General features: G+C 39.3%; 2 protein-coding genes across 7 annotated transcripts in view; one reads left to right on the top strand and one right to left on the bottom strand.

The window, feature by feature from the left end:
* rbpms2a (RNA binding protein, mRNA processing factor 2a) overlaps positions 1 to 18973 on the bottom strand; it is a 168958-nt gene that overhangs the window by 105932 nt on the left and 44053 nt on the right. The gene's annotated exons all lie outside the window — the stretch shown is intronic.
* Positions 1 to 18973, top strand: part of csnk1g1 (casein kinase 1, gamma 1) — a 31715-nt gene that overhangs the window by 9084 nt on the left and 3658 nt on the right. Inside the window, exons 2-13 of one of the 4 annotated variants that reach the window (XM_077624072.1) lie at positions 794 to 1165; positions 1704 to 1744; positions 3273 to 3342; positions 7155 to 7306; positions 7488 to 7722; positions 7832 to 7917; positions 9203 to 9287; positions 9462 to 9610; positions 9685 to 9792; positions 10896 to 11003; positions 15901 to 16007; positions 17967 to 17990. In XM_077624072.1, coding sequence (XP_077480198.1) covers positions 979 to 1165; positions 1704 to 1744; positions 3273 to 3342; positions 7155 to 7306; positions 7488 to 7722; positions 7832 to 7917; positions 9203 to 9287; positions 9462 to 9610; positions 9685 to 9792; positions 10896 to 11003; positions 15901 to 16007; positions 17967 to 17990 — 1352 coding nt within the window. In that variant the 5' untranslated portion in view covers positions 794 to 978. The remainder of the gene's footprint in view (positions 1 to 793; positions 1166 to 1703; positions 1745 to 3272; positions 3343 to 7154; positions 7307 to 7487; positions 7723 to 7831; positions 7918 to 9202; positions 9288 to 9461; positions 9611 to 9684; positions 9793 to 10895; positions 11004 to 15900; positions 16008 to 17966; positions 17991 to 18973) is intronic. The other 3 variants (XM_077624087.1, XM_077624079.1, XM_077624095.1) reach the window with 3 other exon arrangements.

Below are 18973 nucleotides of genomic sequence, written 5' to 3'. Positions count from 1 at the left end.
CTGTGGCTGAAACAACAAATGAAACGCTTATATGTATGCAACTGCTGCTGTTTAATATGCTGTGTCAAAGAAAAGGGCAGTCTGGGAAATGGTTTGGAATCAAACTCGTGTCAGTCTTTTCACGGTCACTGTTTAGAAATTTGTCAATAGGTCAGGTGTGGGGAACCTACTGACAAAGCATTGTGTGCACTCTCAGCATCCTTTTTGAACTATCGCTGCTTAAGGAGTACTTATTTTCCAATTTATCCAATTGAGAAACAACAACCTCTGGTGTGGGAATTGTATACTTGACAACAAAAATTCTGATTCATATATCAAGACAACATTGAAAATGAAAAAAAATGAGCATCAGTGGATCCCTAGTACATCATCCTTTATGGACACTTGTGTGCATGCACACTCTTAATAAATGCCGGTCGAGGAGATTAACAGACATTAAACACCAATTACCATACAATTAAAATTATGCATTATAAGCAAATTCAAATGTACATATTAGCTTCAGTTACATTACTTTTTCCACCACTTTCTTCTACAATATACAATGTCATACTTGTATAATAATCAAATATTGTGGCATTGCACAATGGTTAATTCTCTAATCATAGCCAATAGCAATGCACATCAGTTCCATTTTTATGCTCAAATCGGCATCACATAAGGACATTTACTTATATATGAAGTTTCCAAACTGCGTTTGCTCTATTCACGTGTACAATCATGGTGCTGTTCTGTTTTTTTCCCTCTTTTCATCACTATTATAATCTTTTTGTATTTTTTCCATCCTTTTCAGGGTGTCCACCTTCTTCCAGAGGCCAGAGTGAGGACAAAACAGTGTCCGAACCGGCTTTTGTCCCATGAGTGCGTGTATGCCATCCAGACACTGCCAGTGACCAGGGCTGTGGCTGTGGTGGGCCTGGCCCAGGCGGCCTGTATATACATCGCTTCAGGCCCTCGTTGACCTGTGCCACTCACGCCATGGATCCACAAAGGGACAAGTATGGTGAGAGGCCTGCCAGGAGCACTAAAGTTTCCCAAGGAAGTCGGAGTGGGCACTCGTCTCGACCGTCAGGGTCCTCGAGTTCTTCAGGAGTTCTCATGGTGGGCCCAAATTTTCGTGTCGGCAAGAAGATTGGCTGTGGAAATTTTGGGGAATTGAAACTTGGTAAGTAGAGGAAAGATGTTACAGCAGTTTCTATGACCTTCAAGTACTGTATTTGAGCGGCCATAGGGGCACCGTATTTATGGATGCAATTTATATTATAAATTGTATTATTATAATAAGGCTATTCATCTGTTTTGGAGAATATTTTAGACTAAGTGCACCTTATATACGTGAAAATACTGTAATTAAATAGAAATACTGACGTTCATGTATGACAATTTAAATAAATTGTTTTTCTCCAATCTTCTTTAGGCACAGTAATGACATGTGTAATGTTTTATGGTGTAAATGTATTGTTAAAACCTTTTCTTTATCTTAGTGTAGGGTTTTGGTTTTGTAGATAGATCAAGTTCTTTGAGCAATAGGGGCATTTCTATTACAAAATAATATGGCGTCAAATTGGTGACCGTACAGTAATAAATTGTGCTTATTTTTCATTTGTCGCATGCCTAAAAGACAAATGATAGCATGGCGAAAACATGTTACAGTCTTAAATGTCAATGTTACTGGTTCTCTGATAACTTTTTTGTCTCCACAGGTAAAAATCTTTACACCAATGAATATGTAGCTATTAAACTGGTAAGTTACCATTTTTATCCTCCCCTTGAAATTTAACCTCTGCATCTATAATTTTGCATGCAACAAGGGGTTTAATAATGTTTAGTAAGGTGTGCTGTAAGTTAACATCTCACCCCCAATAAGTAAGACTACTGGATATGTTCAATACTGGTAGATGAAGCAAATCCAGATCTGCTGCACATTATGCAGTTGATCACAGCAAGACTGTTGCTAATATTAGACTTTGCCATTGTTGCAAGACAGGAAACATGTTTCATTAGACAAAGGGATTGGTTAATGTACACAGATGGTACCAGGATTCGTGTTTAGTCCCCACTATTTTAATCATCTTACCTAACAACTAAGGTTGTATGACAGATAGGTATTATGCTAACAAAGGGACTAATTTGACTATTAGTGTTAGCCTTCTGCTCAATTCGTGAAATCCTTTTTGTGTCTTCCTAAACCACAATGGGCAGTAGTTCTTTTTAGAGTTATGAAATCTGAAGCTGTATTTCTCTGTTTTCCAGATTAATAAAATAGCATCTACAAATTTACATTTGAATCATTGTATAAAATCAATTTTAGGATTATTAACAGACAATGGTCTATTAGGTGCTGTTTTCTCTAGAGACTGACAGTACATTTTTGAATTCACTTTTTGCCAACTCGAACATTGATGTTTTTATGTTTCCCCTTATACCAATGTGAGCGGACACAGTACTTAGGAAGGTTGCACCCACACTGAGCCAATTGTCCCATATCAGCTAGCAGGGTTCCCCTCCCCCTTCCCATGTGGCCGGCCACTCTGTTCTTGCACTGTGTTGGAGTCGTGTGTGATTATATTAAGTAGTAGTCAAGCCACATTGTAAATACACGAGCATAAAGATGTAACGGCAAGAATTATTTTTTGGGGTCAAATTTCCCAACTTCAGTAGGAGCCCAAACTCTACTCTCCCCAGCCACATAATCCAGCTTTTCCAGGGATATTTTAAAACTTTCCCAGGCTGGCATAGTCATAGACATGGGCTCATCTCATTTCCCGATCGCAACTTCCTACGACTTCACTCCTTTGTTTACATGGTAGTAACCCCCACCAGTATATTCATTCCCGAGACAAGGATATTGAAACAGGAGCAGGGTGGTAGGTGGGTCAAATTTTTGTTGAAATGAGACAATTTTCCTTAATTTTTTCATTTTATTAAAACAACAATTACATTTGATGTTCAGTCATTGAGGCGTCACAAGTCAATTGTTTGTGACCAAATTATCGATATTAAACTGCAAAATCCGAATTAATATTCGAGAATTAAATTGAGCTAAAATGACCACTACTGTGTCAAAACTTTCGTAGATTGTCATCGGGGAACGTTATCCTCAAGGGACTAAAAGACTTTTCTTTAGAAACGAAACAAAGCGTTCTGTGTAATGAAAGCACGTGTACTTGAGTCAGCCCAGATTTGTGTAGTTAAGACATTTGATTGTTATTTTACTGCCTGTATTTTTTTAAGTGTCTCAGACTGCTATTTTGCCCTTTGTTTTTGCATAGGAACCAGTGAAGTCAAGGGCACCACAGTTGCATTTAGAGTACCGGTTCTACAAAACGCTGGGGACTACAGGTAAGTGCTAGCGACAGACTTGGCCTGTGTTTTGGTATCATGGGTTTATTTGTTGTCATTTATTGAACTGATTGTGTTATTTACATAGCAGATGGTTTACTTGGTTTTGGGATATGCTGTTAAACAGGTTTAGCAACTTTATTTTTAGTCTTCAGGAGTTTAAGGTCTATCAATCCGGGTGTCCCTTAAGAGGGACCTTGGGAGGAAATAGAAAAAAAACGTGAACATTTGAAGAAGAAGAAAAAAATATAAATAATAAAGTCCACATTGGGCACAGTCATATTTCAGGATCTGCAATGTGAAGATGATAAAGAATTCCTAATAGTTAATTACTCTGTTTCTGTAATGTCACACTTCTCCTGCATCAGATAATGGACCAGAATGAGGTCTTTTTCCAACAACGTCTGGACTCTCTTGAAAATAAAGACTCAGAAACACAAATTAGGAAACATAGAATTAACCTACAATATTAGATGTACTATGAAATACATTTGGTTACGAGAATTCAAAAGAAGGCTTGTCATTGCAATTTTTACCATATTTTTTTCTGAACTATCTAGAAAATTCTATTTGAATTGACACTGGTATGACACTACTCTGTTGGAACAGGAAACAAGTCAATTGTTTGTGTGTGTGTGTGTGTGATGTAAGACCTTTCTATTACGGAGCTTATACGTTGCCTTTGTTTTTCAAAAATGAGAGCTGGAAAAGGGCAACTGTGAGGAAATTCATTAAATATTTAGACAGTGGGTCTGCCTTTCTTAGGACTAATCTAACTCGCGTTTCTCCTCCAGATGGGATGATGTGACCTCATTGCAGCACCTCATTCCACACAGCCAATGCTGTTGTAATACTGCGTGTGTGGATCTTTCCGAATTAATGTCCATTGACTCATGTTCAATCAGGTTGTTTTCTATCTATGACAAACTGTCATTGGATACTAATGAAGATTATTCAGTTAGGAAATACGTAATTCCTTTCGAAGCATGTAAGGACTATTTGATTTTAACTTCCTACTATCTGCAAGTAATCATTTTGCTACTATCTCTTCATAATTGGGGCCATTGGTTGGAGTCTTGTGCAAGGTCAGGTGGACACTATGCACTATGAAATGGTGTTTTCAGCCACGCTTCATTTTCACTGCAAGCACAGTTTGAAGTTCTTATGGGCTCATGTGGCTCACATTACCTAGTTTTCAAATGTGATTAATGAAATGTGAATGAGTAATTGAGCGCTAGTGAGATTGAGGTTTTTTTTTAAACAGTGTATTTAAATGCAGATATGAAGCATTGGGCTTTCTATTGTTGACAATGAAGGTTCTATATCCCTGTTATTTCTTCAGTTTTTGAAAAGTCAAATGTTTTCTGTTGAATCATTATTTCTACACTTATTTACACTTCCTAACCGACAAATTTCAGGCCTCCCACTAAGACCAGAGGCATTTAGTACAATTAGTAACCCACAGGACTGGATAATTGTGTCCAGAAACACAGGATGGAGAGCAGCAGGACTCCTACTTGTCCATATGCTGGCAAGAGAATGTAATATGCTGTCCTTCATGTTTTAGAACAAATCAACTTGTCAGGATCATTGCTTTGTGCCACAGCATGAACACTAGTGAGGTTAAAGGTTCAAAAAAATACTACAGTGTCTGATTTTAAAATGATAACAGACCGTTTTTTCGACATTTCCATTTAAAAAAAACAGTGATAGAAAATGCATAATAATTAAGGTCCATTCTAATTAGTTTTCCTTTTGCAGTTGCGTAGGCATGATCATTGATTATTTCCATGATTTCAGACTCGGAATTACAGGGAGTTTATGAGGGTTGTGGTTCCCCACAATGCGATGTTTTGGATGAAATTCGTATGAGAAAGACAACAACACCTGAGTGTCAAATTTGTTTTCTAAATGTAAAATTTCATTAGTGCAGTTTGGAAGTGCATTTGCTTCAAGAAATTGTTTAATCGATGGTCGCACCAAGTCATTTTTGGATAAATGGTCTGAACGTTTTGATGGTTTTAGTCCTGTCTTTTTCTTACTTGTGTGTGGCGGCCCGGTGGACGAGTGGTTAGCACGTCAAACTCACAGTTCTGGGGTTGATCCCAGGTCGATCCTCGTGTGGAGTGTTCATGTTCTCCCAGGGCTTACGTGGGTTTTATCCGGATACTCTGGTTTTCTCCTACTTCCCAAATACGTGCAGAGTAGTCTGGTTGAACACTATAGGTGAGTGTGAGCGTGAATGGTTCTCAGTCTCATTGTGCTGCAATTGGCTGGCCACCGATTCAGGGTGTCCTCCGCCCGGTTCCCATAGAATCTATAACAAGGGTCAGGAACCTTTTTGACAGAGAGCCATAAACAAAATCATATTTTGAAATGGTATTCCTTGAGAGCCATATGTAAAACTTAAAAGTAAAAATACATGTGCACATTTGAGTCATTTCAGTACTTTTAAAGTACAAAAAGTCTCTAAATTCTTTTGACCACATTGTTGCTAATCAATCAAAGTATGCATGCACTTGAATGAAAGAAAAAAAATCATGATTAGTGGCGCAAGAGGTCATGTCGGCGCCACAATGCCAACGTGACGATGCTTTTAGTGCGTTCAGGACTCAGCTCTATCACGAGCGGTTTCCGTCTTTTACCTCACAGGTTAGCGGAAGGCAATATACACCGATCAAAAGGGTACTGTGACGTTTCGTCGAAAGACGTTTGGTCCCCGGACGACCGGTCGACCGGACGACCGGTCGACCGGACGACCGGACGACCGGACGACCGGTCGACCGGTCGACCGGACGACCGGTCGACCGGACGACTGGTCGACCGGACGATTGGTAGAACGAACGTTTGGTCGCCGGGTTCGCAAGACCCGAGGTTTGAGTCACGAGACTTTCATTTGTTTAAACCTAACCCTATTCACTCAATGTTAAATAATAGTCATTAAATCCCTATTCACCCAATTTTAAAGTCTATCAATTGCATGCGACCCCGTTCTACCAAACGTCCGTTCTACCAAACGTCCATTCTACCAAACGTCCGTTCCACCAAACGTCCGGTCGACCAATCGTCCGGGAACCAAACGTCTTTCGACGAAACGTCCAGTCATGGATCAAAAGAGCCACATATGGCTCCTGAGCCACAGGTTCCCAACCCCTGATCTATAACTTCATTAAATACTCTCTAGGTGTACGTGAGTACATTGTTTGGGGTTAGTACACGTGAGGCTTATAGGCAAAATTGGCAAGTAAATTTAAGAAGAATTCTGAATCAGTGTGGTGAACTTACCCATAGATTTACTGCCTTGTCCAAATGTTAATGGTGAGTGGTTCTGGTACGCTTTGACTGATCTTTAAAGCCATTTGAAGACACTGTGCCCTTTTTTGAGTGTTTTAATTTGGTGTGGAAGCTACAAAAGCACACATTCACAACAGGACAGGGAGGGGTGTCAGAGTTACCTTTGCATGAGCTGATCTAATTTTAATCTTTGGGTATACTGTTGTCTTAGCATTCTTCCCTGCTTACTGTTCTCTCTCTAACCCTTTTGGTTCTCACCTTGAGCCCAACTACAAATATCAGTTGATAAAGGAGAAAGCAATTGTAACATTCTTGCCAGCTCACCTTGCATAATTTAAATCACTTTTTTAAAAGGACTACTAGCTTATTTTTTTTCTTTTGCCCTTACAACATGCAAAACAGACCTATTGACTGCTCTTTACAATTAAAATCTGACAATGCAGCGATAAAATCATGTCAACACGTTGTCCGAATAATGTGTCTTTAGAATTCTGAAGGTTTTTCTTTGTATGTTTCAGCTGAAGGGGTGCCCCAAGTCTTTTATTTTGGACCCTGCGGGAAATACAATGCCATGGTTCTGGAGCTCTTGGGCCCAAGTCTGGAGGACCTCTTTGACCTCTGTGACAGGACTTTTTCATTGAAGACTGTCCTCATGATCGCAATCCAGTTGGTGAGTTGTTCCCACTTTTGACATATTTTCAGTTTGTTAAGGCATTTAACGCAGGACAATTGTAATATGCTGCACTGGGGAGGAAATAGAGATCAGATCTTCAGGAAGGCACATTATCCATTGATACTTTTTCCTAGTTTTTGTCTCTTGTTGCACGCTGACATTTCACTTTTCTCTGCAGATATCTCGAATGGAGTATGTGCATTCTAAGAATCTCATCTACAGAGATGTAAAACCAGAAAATTTTCTCATTGGACGGCAAGGGAATAAAAAGGAGCATATTATCCACATTATTGACTTTGGCTTAGCCAAAGAGTACATTGATCCCGAGACCAAAAAACACATTCCATACCGGGAGCATAAAAGCTTGACTGGCACCGCCCGCTACATGTCCATCAACACGCATTTAGGCAAAGGTACGCTATCCTGCCTTTTTAGGTTTATTTTGGTAGAGTCCTATAAGAAAATCTCACTCGGTTTGAGTCTTGAAATTTATGAGAAAATTTGATAAATCTTTCAATGCAGAGCAAAGCCGACGAGATGACTTGGAAGCCTTAGGTCACATGTTCATGTATTTCCTTCGTGGGAGTTTGCCATGGCAAGGACTGAAGGTAACATGAAAAAGCATGTTTTGCTATTTTACTGTTCTATATTTATCAATCCACAGTTATGATTTAAAAAAAAAAAGGTCACATCTTTGTATTAAGAGAATTTTTCCCCAGATTACAGATGAGATTTACCTTTTTAAAATTACATTAACAGCATCCAAAAATCTCCATCAACTCATTGGTCAGAAAATGACATTAGTAGTCCCTGTAAATCTCAATCATTGATCATGAACAAGGTTTGAGAAAATCTTTTCTTGTTATTGCATTATTAATCTATAAAAAGTGCCCCAACAAAGAGAGAGGGGTAGAGACAAAAATGCATTTCTGACACAATTTCTGTCCTGGTAATAATATTTAGCACTTTTTGTTTTTTTTCCCGTAAGAGGTACATATTTTTCTGTAGACAACACAACCAAATGGTGAAAAGAAAAATCATCTGTAGTGCCTCAAACATTCAGGTTGAATTTCATAAAATCAGTGTAGTTAAAAAAAAATAATAGAACCAGTGACGATTTTTGTTCATTTGAAAGGAATTTAGTTTTTTCCCTCTTAAAACCTCTACGCCTTAATAGGGTAAGTCAATATTTGTTGTCATTTAAAAAAACTTAAATATAAGCCGTCCTTACGATTAGTTAGTTACTTTTTAAAAATAAAAATATTGTATTTCTTTCTATTATTTGTTTATTGTTGTTAATACATTCATAAATAATGCAATGTTAATAAATACTAAATTAATAAAATTGAAATGGATAAAAACAGAAATACTGTAGTGTTACTTGTAGCCGTAACCAAAGTATTTTTCACATAGCTTTTAACTCATTGATATCAGTAGAAAGACAATTCATATCATTTGGGAAGACTGATTGTAAATTCAAATTTTTCAGTGACATTAAAGCTACTAGATGTCCAATCTATTTGGACTGACAGTTAAAATAGATTGGACGTCCATTGTCGTCGATGGTGACCAATGAGTTAAATAAGTGACCTGTAAGCATTACAACAAAAACCTTTGTGCATGAAATGGTAAAAAAAAAATTCACTATGAATAATAATTTGTCACGAAAGATGTTTTATGTCTGTTATTTCTTTTCTGTAAAGAACAACCCACTAATCCCTTTGATGTAAACTTGAAAAGAACCTCAAAATAGAATGTACAAAAATGTGCAAAGACAAAACAGTGTGTATAACAGTTGCCGTATGTGTGTGTGTGTCAGTATACACTTGCTTTTACTTTATTGATCGGCAGTAGTAGTAGTTTTCTGTCACAAACGTGTTGGATCACTTGCAGGCTGACACACTAAAAGAGCGATACCAGAAGATTGGAGACACTAAACGAAACACTCCCATCGAGGTCCTTTGTGAGAACTTCCCAGGTATTCTGCTTAATTTATCAGGGTAATACTAATCCACAGCAGCATGAATCTTTCTGTTATTCTGCATAAGTGGCTGCTTAAAGAATGTCATGTATAAATGTCATATAATTTCTAGTTCAGACCAAGCACTACTGCCAATCCTGAATTCAAACCATGTTGGATTGTTTCATTCAGAGGAGATGTCCACCTACCTGCGATATGTAAGGCGATTGGACTTCTTCGAAAAACCAGACTATGAATATCTGAGGACGTTATTCACCGAACTCTTTGAGCGCAAAGGATACACCTTTGACTACACGTACGACTGGGTCGGCAGGCAGATAGTAAGTGGCACGCCTGCGTACGAAGTGTGAAATGGCCACTCTGGTGCATAGTTCTGATGTGTCATTCGCTTTAGCCCACCCCAGTGGGATCTGTCCATATCGACTCTGGGGCTTCTGCGGTCACACGAGAGAGCCATCCACACAGAGACCGAACTTCAGCACACCCGCCAATAAGAAATCAGGTATGAAAAAGCCATTGTAACGTGGTATATGCATGTGTCAGGTGGTTTGGCGAACGGCTACAACAATCTCTAGTATTCAGATAGTTCAAAGGTATCATGAAAAGTTTCAAGGGAAAGACAAGGTAATGATTGAATTCCAGCAGAAAGAATGTTAATGTTTTATTTTATTTTTTAAATCATTATTATTATTATTTTTTTGTGTAATATTCAGCCAATCAGTATGCACTAAATTCAAGATTTTGTATATGTCGCTGTATGACGCTGACAGCTTGACTGTTTGGGTACATTGCTTGCAGACGCGCTATATTTATATGGTGAAGAGGCGGACGTGACTGACATGCATGTGCATATCATGCTTAAATTATGACTATTAGCAGTCGATGATGATGTTTTCGTCTGCTAACAGTGATCGAGTCGATCTGGATTAGAGGCGAAATGGGGATGACGATCGGTTTTACAACGTTTAAACAACGTAATTTTTGTAAAATATTTTCTTCCCGTACCAAACTTGTTATACAGCGCACACAATTTGAAATGAATTATAAAATACGGGAAAAACGTATAAGTTGACAGGTTTGTAAATAAATATGGTGTCGCTGTTAAATAGCTCGGGTCAAACCATCTAATGTAACTGTATTTTGAGTGGTTTGAAAGATTAAATACTGATTTAACAGCCAAGGATTTAAATGATTTATCAAGTTGACCTTCATTGCATTGGTTGCAAGTCTTTTGAATTTCCCAAATAGATTTTGCTAGCTGGAATTTTACAATGAAATGATGATATTTGTACATCTCATAAACAGGACAGTTTGTGACACTTCTTCCAGTGTCGGGCTCATTTGTTTTGGTTCTCTGGCTGGCTACGAGCCTTGCTTGTTTTGTTTTCACTCTTTGATTTTCATGCGTTTTTATTTTTTTGTTTGTTTGTTTGTTTTTTTGTTTTGTTTTGTCCTCCAATTTCCACGGTGCTTTGCATGGACCTGGCCCGGCACACTCGAACACCCATCTTTCCTAATGCAACTACTCCATCGCCCTCCCTTGTCCCATTGCACTCCCAAATCCACGTCTCCTCCTGTGACTTGGCGTCCCCGACTCCCGAGCAGACAGCACTCTCTGATCGAAGAGGAGCATGGGAGGCGCAGCCCACTCGCCAAGCAAACTCCTACCTGACCTCCCACCTAGCAGCGGACAGGCACGGGGGCTCAGTGCAGGTATACAGCCCTCACCTCATCAGCCATTCACCCCGTCCAGGTTGAAGATCTCACATCTGTCTTAAAGCACCTTACTGTATATAAGAAAATTATGGTATCACTTGATACTTTCTTATATCAGCACACATTTCCCATGTCAATATAAAATTTTAACAAGATTCAGAATTCAATTGGAAACAAAATGTTTCTAATTTGCTATAAATTGTATGTAGATATACATACAATTTATAGCAAATTAGAAACATTTTGTTTCCATTTGAATTATATATATATATTTATATATACAGTGGTACCTCGACATACGATCGTAATCCGTTCCGAGACTGAGATCGTATGACGAGATTCTCGTAACTCGAGCGGACGTTTTCCATTGAAATGAATGGAAAACAAATTAATTTGTTCCAGCCCTCTGAAAAAACACCAAAAACGGGATATTGGATTGGAAAAAATGTTTTATTTCTTCTAATTCGCCATCTATTAACAAAGTAACACATAACTAGTGGTTTAATAGTAATAAAATGTGTTTAATCTAACTAAAATTGGGCAGATTTCGCCGACGGGAGACAGAGACGTTTGGGGGGGTTCGTTTTTTTTCCACGACAACGCACTCGTAAACGGAACAAACAAATTTAAATGAACTTGGATTAATATATACAGACACTCAAACATACGTTTAATGTAACTTTACACAAAGCTGAATTCTAATTTTGTTGTAATCTTTTGTTACCTTCGTTTTCCGGGTTGGCGGTTTGCCACGCCTCCCCCCTCACGTTCACTTGCCAACGAGAAATAGTCTTTAAAGAACGATCGCAGGAGCTTCTTTCCTTAGAAAGAATAACAGGAAATACAATAGTTGAGCTTACCGATGTATTGATTGTGGGTAATGAAGTTTTATTCTGAGAAAGGTTGCCATTGTCTATGGGTGTTGTGTGCACGAGTATACTTCATTACCCAGAAAGCCCTCTTTTTGCCCGCGCATGCGCGTTGTGCGTTTCCTGGTCGTACGAGAAACTCGTCTGAATTAATCGTTCCGTGCTCGTAGATATTGTTATACACGAAAGATATGCAAAAAAGACAGTGCCATTGCCACCTGGCTTGGTCGCATCACGAAATTTTGATCGCATGACGGGCGAATTATTCGATCGAAATTTCCGCCGTAAGACGAGAATTTTGTATGACGAGGTACCACTGTATATAATATATACAGTTGTGGTCAAAAGTGTACATACACATGTGAAGAACATAATGTCATGGCTCTTGAGTTTCCAGTTATTTCTACAACTCTGATTTTTCTCTGATAGAGTGATTGGAACAGATACTTCTTTGTCACACAAAAAATTGAAGTTTGGTTCTTTTATGACTTTATTATGGGTTAACAGAAAAAGTGATCAAATCTGCTGGGTCAAAAATATACAAAAAGCAGCGCTAATATTTGGTAACATGTCCCTTGGCCATTTTCACTTCAATTAGGCGCTTTTGGTAGCCATCCAAAAGCTTCTTTCTGGCTGAATCTTTGACCACTCCTCTTGACAGAATTGGTGCAGTTCAGTTAAATTTGATGGCTTTCTGACATGGACTTGTTTCTTCAGCATTGTCTACAAGTTCTCAATGGGGTTTAAGTCAGGACTTTGGGACGGCCATTCGAAAACCTTGATTCTAGCCTGATTTAGCCATTCCATTTTTTTTATGTGTGTTTGGGGTCATTGTCCTGTTGGAACACCCAACTGCGCCCAAGACCCAATCTTCGGGCTGATGACTTTAGGTTATCGTGAAGAATTTGAAGGTAATCCTCCTTCTTCATTATCCCATTTACTCTCAAGCACCAGTTCCATTGGCAGCCAAACAGCCCCACAGCATAATGCTACCACCACCTTGCTTGACAGTAGGCATGGTGTACTTGGGGTTAAAGGCCTCACCTTTTCTCCTCCAAACATATTGTTGGGCATTGTGGCCAAACAGCTTGTTTTTTGTTTCGTCTGACCACAGAACTTTCCTCCAGAAGGTCTTATCTTTGTCCATGTGATCAGCAGCAAACTTCAGTCGAGCCTTAAGGTACCGCTTTTGGAGCAAGGGCTTCCGTCTTGCACGGCAGCCTCTCAGTCCATGGAGATGCAAAACACGCTTGACTGTGGACACTGACACCTGTGTTCCAGCTGCTTCTAATTCTTGGCAGATCTGCTTTTTGGTGATTCTCAGTTGAATCTTCACCCTCCTGACCAATTTTCTCTCAGCAGCAGGTGATAGCTTGCGTTTTCTTCCTGATCGTGGCAGTGACAAAACAGTGCCATGCACTTTATACTTACAAACAATTGTTTACACTTGCTCTTGGGACCTGCAGCTGCTTTGAAATGGCTGCAAGTGACTTTCCTGACTAGTTCAAGTCAAGGATTCGCTTTTTCAGATTTATGCTGAGCTCCTTTGACTTTCCCATTGTAGCGTTTGTGGGCGTTTGCAACCAATGAGCCCTATTTAAATGGCCTCAGAGAAGTCACCAGCTGTAGTCACTCATAATCACTCACAAGAAGTTAAGAGGCCATGCTATGAAGCTCATTTCACTGACACAACTTTCTAAGTCACCAAAATTGCTAATTTGTATTGCTGTATGTATATTTTTGACCCAGCAGATTTGATCACTTTTTTCTGTTCACCCATAATAGTCATAAAAGAACCAAACTTCATGAATGTATTTTGTGACAAAGAAGTATCTTCCAATCACTCTATCAGAGAAAAATCAGAGTTGTAGTAATAACTGGAAACTCAAGAGAGCCATGACATTATGTTCTTCACCAGTGTATGTAAACGTTTGACCACATCATACAGGAGATCAATTTAGTATTTGTTTGTGGTCTTCCTGTGTTTCTCATTTTAAATTGTTATTAATGGCATAGATTTCCCATAATGGGAGATAAGGTGTATGAGACAGATTGATGATCATGTTCTCCCAAATTTGTGTACCTGGCTGTTTTTTCCCCACGCCAGCATATGCATATCCTTATATACCACAAATAGTTAATGTCATGCAGCAGAAGATTTTGACCTCTGTGCTTCCTTGTCATGGCATCTTTGCCTCCCTCGTTAAAAAAATTCAATGAAAAGGAAAAAAAGAAGCTCCTTGCATGGCAGGATGACGTGAATTAGTGCATGCGCTTGTGAAAACTGTAAATGGTCTTTGAGAGGAACATCCATCTCCCAATCCAATGGGACCTCAAAAGGTGATCACAATCCTTTTTAAATGCTGGTTTATGTCCTATTTGAGCAGATTACATAGCAATTCTGGCTTCAGAAACTAGAACTGCAGAAACCTCGTGTAATTACGTGGGCGTGTATGTAATCTTGTGATTTTTTTATAGGTTCAGATAGAAATAGATCAATTTAGCAAGCACAATAATTTTAGTAGATTCGCCCCCCAAAAAGTAGACATTTTTAAAAGCCAAAACAAGAACTACTGAGACATTTTACAGTGCAAAGTTGGAGTTTCTTAAATATTTAAAGGGATGACTCGGAGCCAGTTGCAAGAAGTCATGCTATATCCCTTGTGACTCAACTCCTTTCACCTCTGCATTTCATTGCGTCTCGCTCAATTGAAGAAAAGCACAACGTGACAATTAGTGTTTTCCCAAGTTTTAAACTTAATGAAACGTGGTATAGCTAGATACGTTTCATTTCCAGGCACACAGGTTTAGTTAAAGGGTGAGGATTTTTCATTGGTGCTACCAATATTTAAATGTAACCTCACTTTTAATAATCCTCCTGTAATAATATCCTTTTGAACACTAGTTGCCAGCAGCATGGTCAATCTTTGATTGAGTAAGCAAGCAATTTGGCACCCACAATTTGGGATTTTAATAAGAGGTCACAGTCTTAGTGTCTCATGTGCAGCGTGCAATCTGTTGGAATGAACAAACAATTTAGTTGTTTATATTGTTGATATTGTAATCGGGTCATCAAACTTTCCCTGTATCATTTCGTTGATTACAACACACCGAATTAGGGATGACTTTTATAATGTATAAGAAGGGATGAAATTGGACAGGACAACACACCTGAAACGCAAGCAAAAAGAGGACGCATTTTTCATTAAAACTAGTTTTGCGACCCGATTGAAATAATTAATAATATTCATTAGACATGGTAATTGTTCTCCATTAATCACATCACACTGTGAGAAAAAATGTGTGTGTGTGTGTGTGTGTGTGTATATATATATATATATATATATATATATATATATATATATATATATATATATATATATATATATAACACAAGCGAATATAGTTAACAGTTCACTAATGCAACGAAAAAATACAACAACAAAAAACTAAAAATACCACTATTAAAAAGACAGAAGGTGCTGTTACAAAGTAGTAAATAAAAAATTAAAAAATATATAAAATTGACACCAGTCTGAATCATAGTTAATATGGTTTGTTATGAACAAAAATGCCTCTAAATCCGACATATATAATTATAAGATCCCCTCCATATTTAAATGTCTGGCAGCAGAATCGTCATACCAGGAACTGTGCAAACAGTGACAAAGGTTGGCAATGAGTTAAGCATGCAAAGCATTGCAGACTGACTGACTGCTTGTCGTCATCATTTGAAACCACTTCAGGAACTTGGTTTTCTCAGTCCGGCCCCTTGACACACTGTAATACTGCCCATTAACGTCACGTGCCTCCCGTGTTATTGATGTGCGGCTTGCTCTTTGCTACTATGAGCCTGTAGCCATGTTCGTGCAGTGAAAGTAATGCAGTCACACGGCTGCGTTTTTTTTTCTTCCACCCGCTGAAATCACTGCTACGTTCACTGGCAAACATTATTCCTTGTAGTTGCTGTGCGGTTGAGAGTGCGTGTTGACCAATTGTGATATAAAGATGTTTATGTGCCACAGGTGGTCAGCTCAACCAACGGGGAACTGAATGCCGACGATCCACTCGCAGCTCATTCCAATGCACCGATTACTGCTCAGGCAGAGGTGGAAGTGGTCGACGAGGCCAAGTATGTATCACCCTGCCGCACCTCCTCTTCCGATTCCCGACGCTGCCCTTTCTCTCCTCCTCTTTTTGACCCGCTTTCACTGCCTTTTGCCGTGCTGTGGAATTGTAACGCGCCTTCATCTTGATCCTGACGCTTGTATCTTGTCTGATTGTGTGGGATGTTTCTCTTGAATACTTTTGGTGTGATTGTCCATCTGACCTTCATCTGATTTTAACTTTTACAAGACTGAGGTTTTAATTTTGAGCCTATACCATTACCCCCGGTATTTTGCGTCCCCTCGTCTTATTGGAAAAACTCCTCAACTGATTAAGTTGACTGCCTTTTAATACTAATTAACAGCTGTTGCTTATTTACAAATTCCAAATGCAAACATGTTGTATTTGTAACGTGTGTCTATGTCGAAAATGTTGATTTGAGCTTAGTTGACAACCCTCACTTTGTGATTCAAAGTGCCTCCGGGCCATGAATGATTGACAGTTCCTTGTCCCGTCTCCCGACGACGTCAGTCGTTAGACCCCACTCCTCGCTGGCTGTACTCCTAGGGCAGGCATGGTTGGGTCTTTGTAGTGTGTCAACTCATCCGTTCCAAGATACACTGCGACATCATGACAAAATGTTGTGTAGTCTGACAATCCTGGGCACGGCCAAAAAAAAATGGATACTCAGGGGAAGGTATTGCAAAAAGGCACAGTCTTGAAATATAGATTTAACAAACAAACCAAGTTGCAATGTAATTCAGGCAAAGGCAGAAAGATGGTACTACTGGTTTGTTCGTACAGTATATTGACCATAAGATGTCACCATTGCGCTTTCAACCGTAGCACCAGATGTGTCATAAATGCTGGGAAAAGTACTTTCTTATGATTTCTTTTTGTAGCACAGTTTATAAGTCTGGCAAAACGACAGGCAAAGCAATGGGAGAAACGTTGATCTAAATGAGACTCATTTTCAATGAAGATAGGGTTGATTCACTAGTTATTGCTAACATCTGATTTGCTAGAAGAGAGTTGGCTTGGTGGGGGTTTGGTGAAATAAAACACATTCAGAGCAAAAACATTGAAGTAAAAATTACATTATCTGTAAATTTCTACTTCAGTATACTGTACTAACTGTTATAGAAAGGAAAACACACGGGAAAGAGGGGGGCTAAAAATTCCTGAGAATTCCATGGCTTCCTGAATAAAGTAGAATCGCTTTAGTCTTAAATGTCATTACAATTTTTATCATTTGTTTTGTAGCTGTTGGTCTGATCCATAATTCCCAGTACTACACATACTCTCAAGCATTTTTATTTTATTTCCTTGCTTACTGCATTTCAATGTTGATTCGCTTGGACACGGGATGGCATTGAAGTGCTCAGCAACAGGATTATGTCACCCAAAGGTGTTAAAAAAAGGTTTCATGTTTTCCTAATGAATTGAATGAAGACTCTGTGGTAGATGCGCGTAAGCAACAGATTTCTCTGGGCGCTCCATCTATTGTTTTGATTTCAAATGCGAGACCCAGTTAGAGCAGGATTGTGTTTTCGGTGTAGAAGCGGCGTGGCGTTAGCTGCATCACTTACATAATCAGTGACATCATAGCAACAAGAGACTCTGTATAACCTGCCCATCAATTCAATAAGAGAAGAAGCGAAAACTAGTATGCGGGTGAAGAGGTTTGTCGTCTTCTCATCCCATCTTGTTGACCAATGGGCAATGAGTCTCCGTGTGTCCTTTTGATGACCACGTAAATCCTCACTCGGACAATTGCAGTGCAATAAGTGACCTTTTTGAGACTTTGCAAATAGTTAACAACTAGCAAGAGACTCATTTTATGCACCCTTTCCCATTGTGTGTGTGTGTGTCAACATGGCCATGTGCGCATGTGTTTGTGTTGCACGTGCTCTGTCCTCGTCATCTTGGTCTCGCAGTATTAATCTTTCTTTTCTCTTGACAATCTTTGTTCTCTCTTCTGTAGCTGCGTGAAAATGCTCAACCTGTGGTGAGTCCCTCTCTGCTCGTCCACCTCAAACTCATGGGACAGGGAGTGGATCAGCCTAGGCTGGGCGGTACACGGTCGATTGGTCGGCCGGAAAGTTATTGATAATTACCATTTAAATCGTTGCTCAAATTCTCTAAATACAAACTGCGAATTACTATTTAGTCATACTTAATGCCCTATTAATTATTAGGCTAAAGAAAAGCTCCAAATTTCCCAGACTTCTATTGGTTTTTGTTGGAGAACTTGTTAAGACCCTGACTGACGTCCCTCCCTAAGGGGACAATGCCTGTACATACAAACTCTTGTACACTCACACGTCGGCTCAGTGAAACTGCTCATGGCCATTTTTGGCTTTTATTGATGTGTAGACCGTGTTGTTTTACATTGTTTTGTCGCCGGTCTTTTGGTCGCCTGTTGTTGCGGTCCGGGCGACCAAAAGACCGGCGACCAATCGACCGCACACGAGGCTGGGCAGTGGGCACAACCCACTCATTGTGTTTTTCATCGTCTATCGACTCGATAGAACGGCTTGACGTGTGGCCTACGTCGTATTAAACGAGGCGCACTGTCAATGCGTGTTAAGACGTCTTTCGTTTTGCTCGTAAGGTTGGGCTCCACGTGAAATGAGTTACATTTTTTTGGGTAGATGATAAGAGGAACCAGTCATGTCATAAACTGCGGCTTTGTTGTCCATGTGTGTATTTATTGATCACTGGCTCATCCTGTCTTGGCTCTTTGTGTGTACTCCTCCACATTCTTCCCCTTGAGAAAAAAAATGTTCTATGGGCTCCTTGCCCATGAATTTGCTCAAAATTATTTTATTCTACAGAACAGTATATATTTGTTTTTGGGTGACATTTATGATTGGGAAAATGCTCATACTTTTATGTTGCTTGACAGCAAATTTGAATTCTTTAAACTCAGTCCCTCGAATTTAAGTGAAATTGTATGATATTGTTGTTTTTTTCTGGGGGGGGGACGTC

This window comes from Stigmatopora argus, chromosome 2 (assembly GCF_051989625.1).
Source record: "Stigmatopora argus isolate UIUO_Sarg chromosome 2, RoL_Sarg_1.0, whole genome shotgun sequence".
NCBI classification, from domain to species: domain Eukaryota; kingdom Metazoa; phylum Chordata; class Actinopteri; order Syngnathiformes; family Syngnathidae; genus Stigmatopora; species Stigmatopora argus.
The sequence above is the reverse complement of the archived record's forward strand: the minus strand, read 5'-3'. Positions and strand labels throughout refer to the sequence as shown.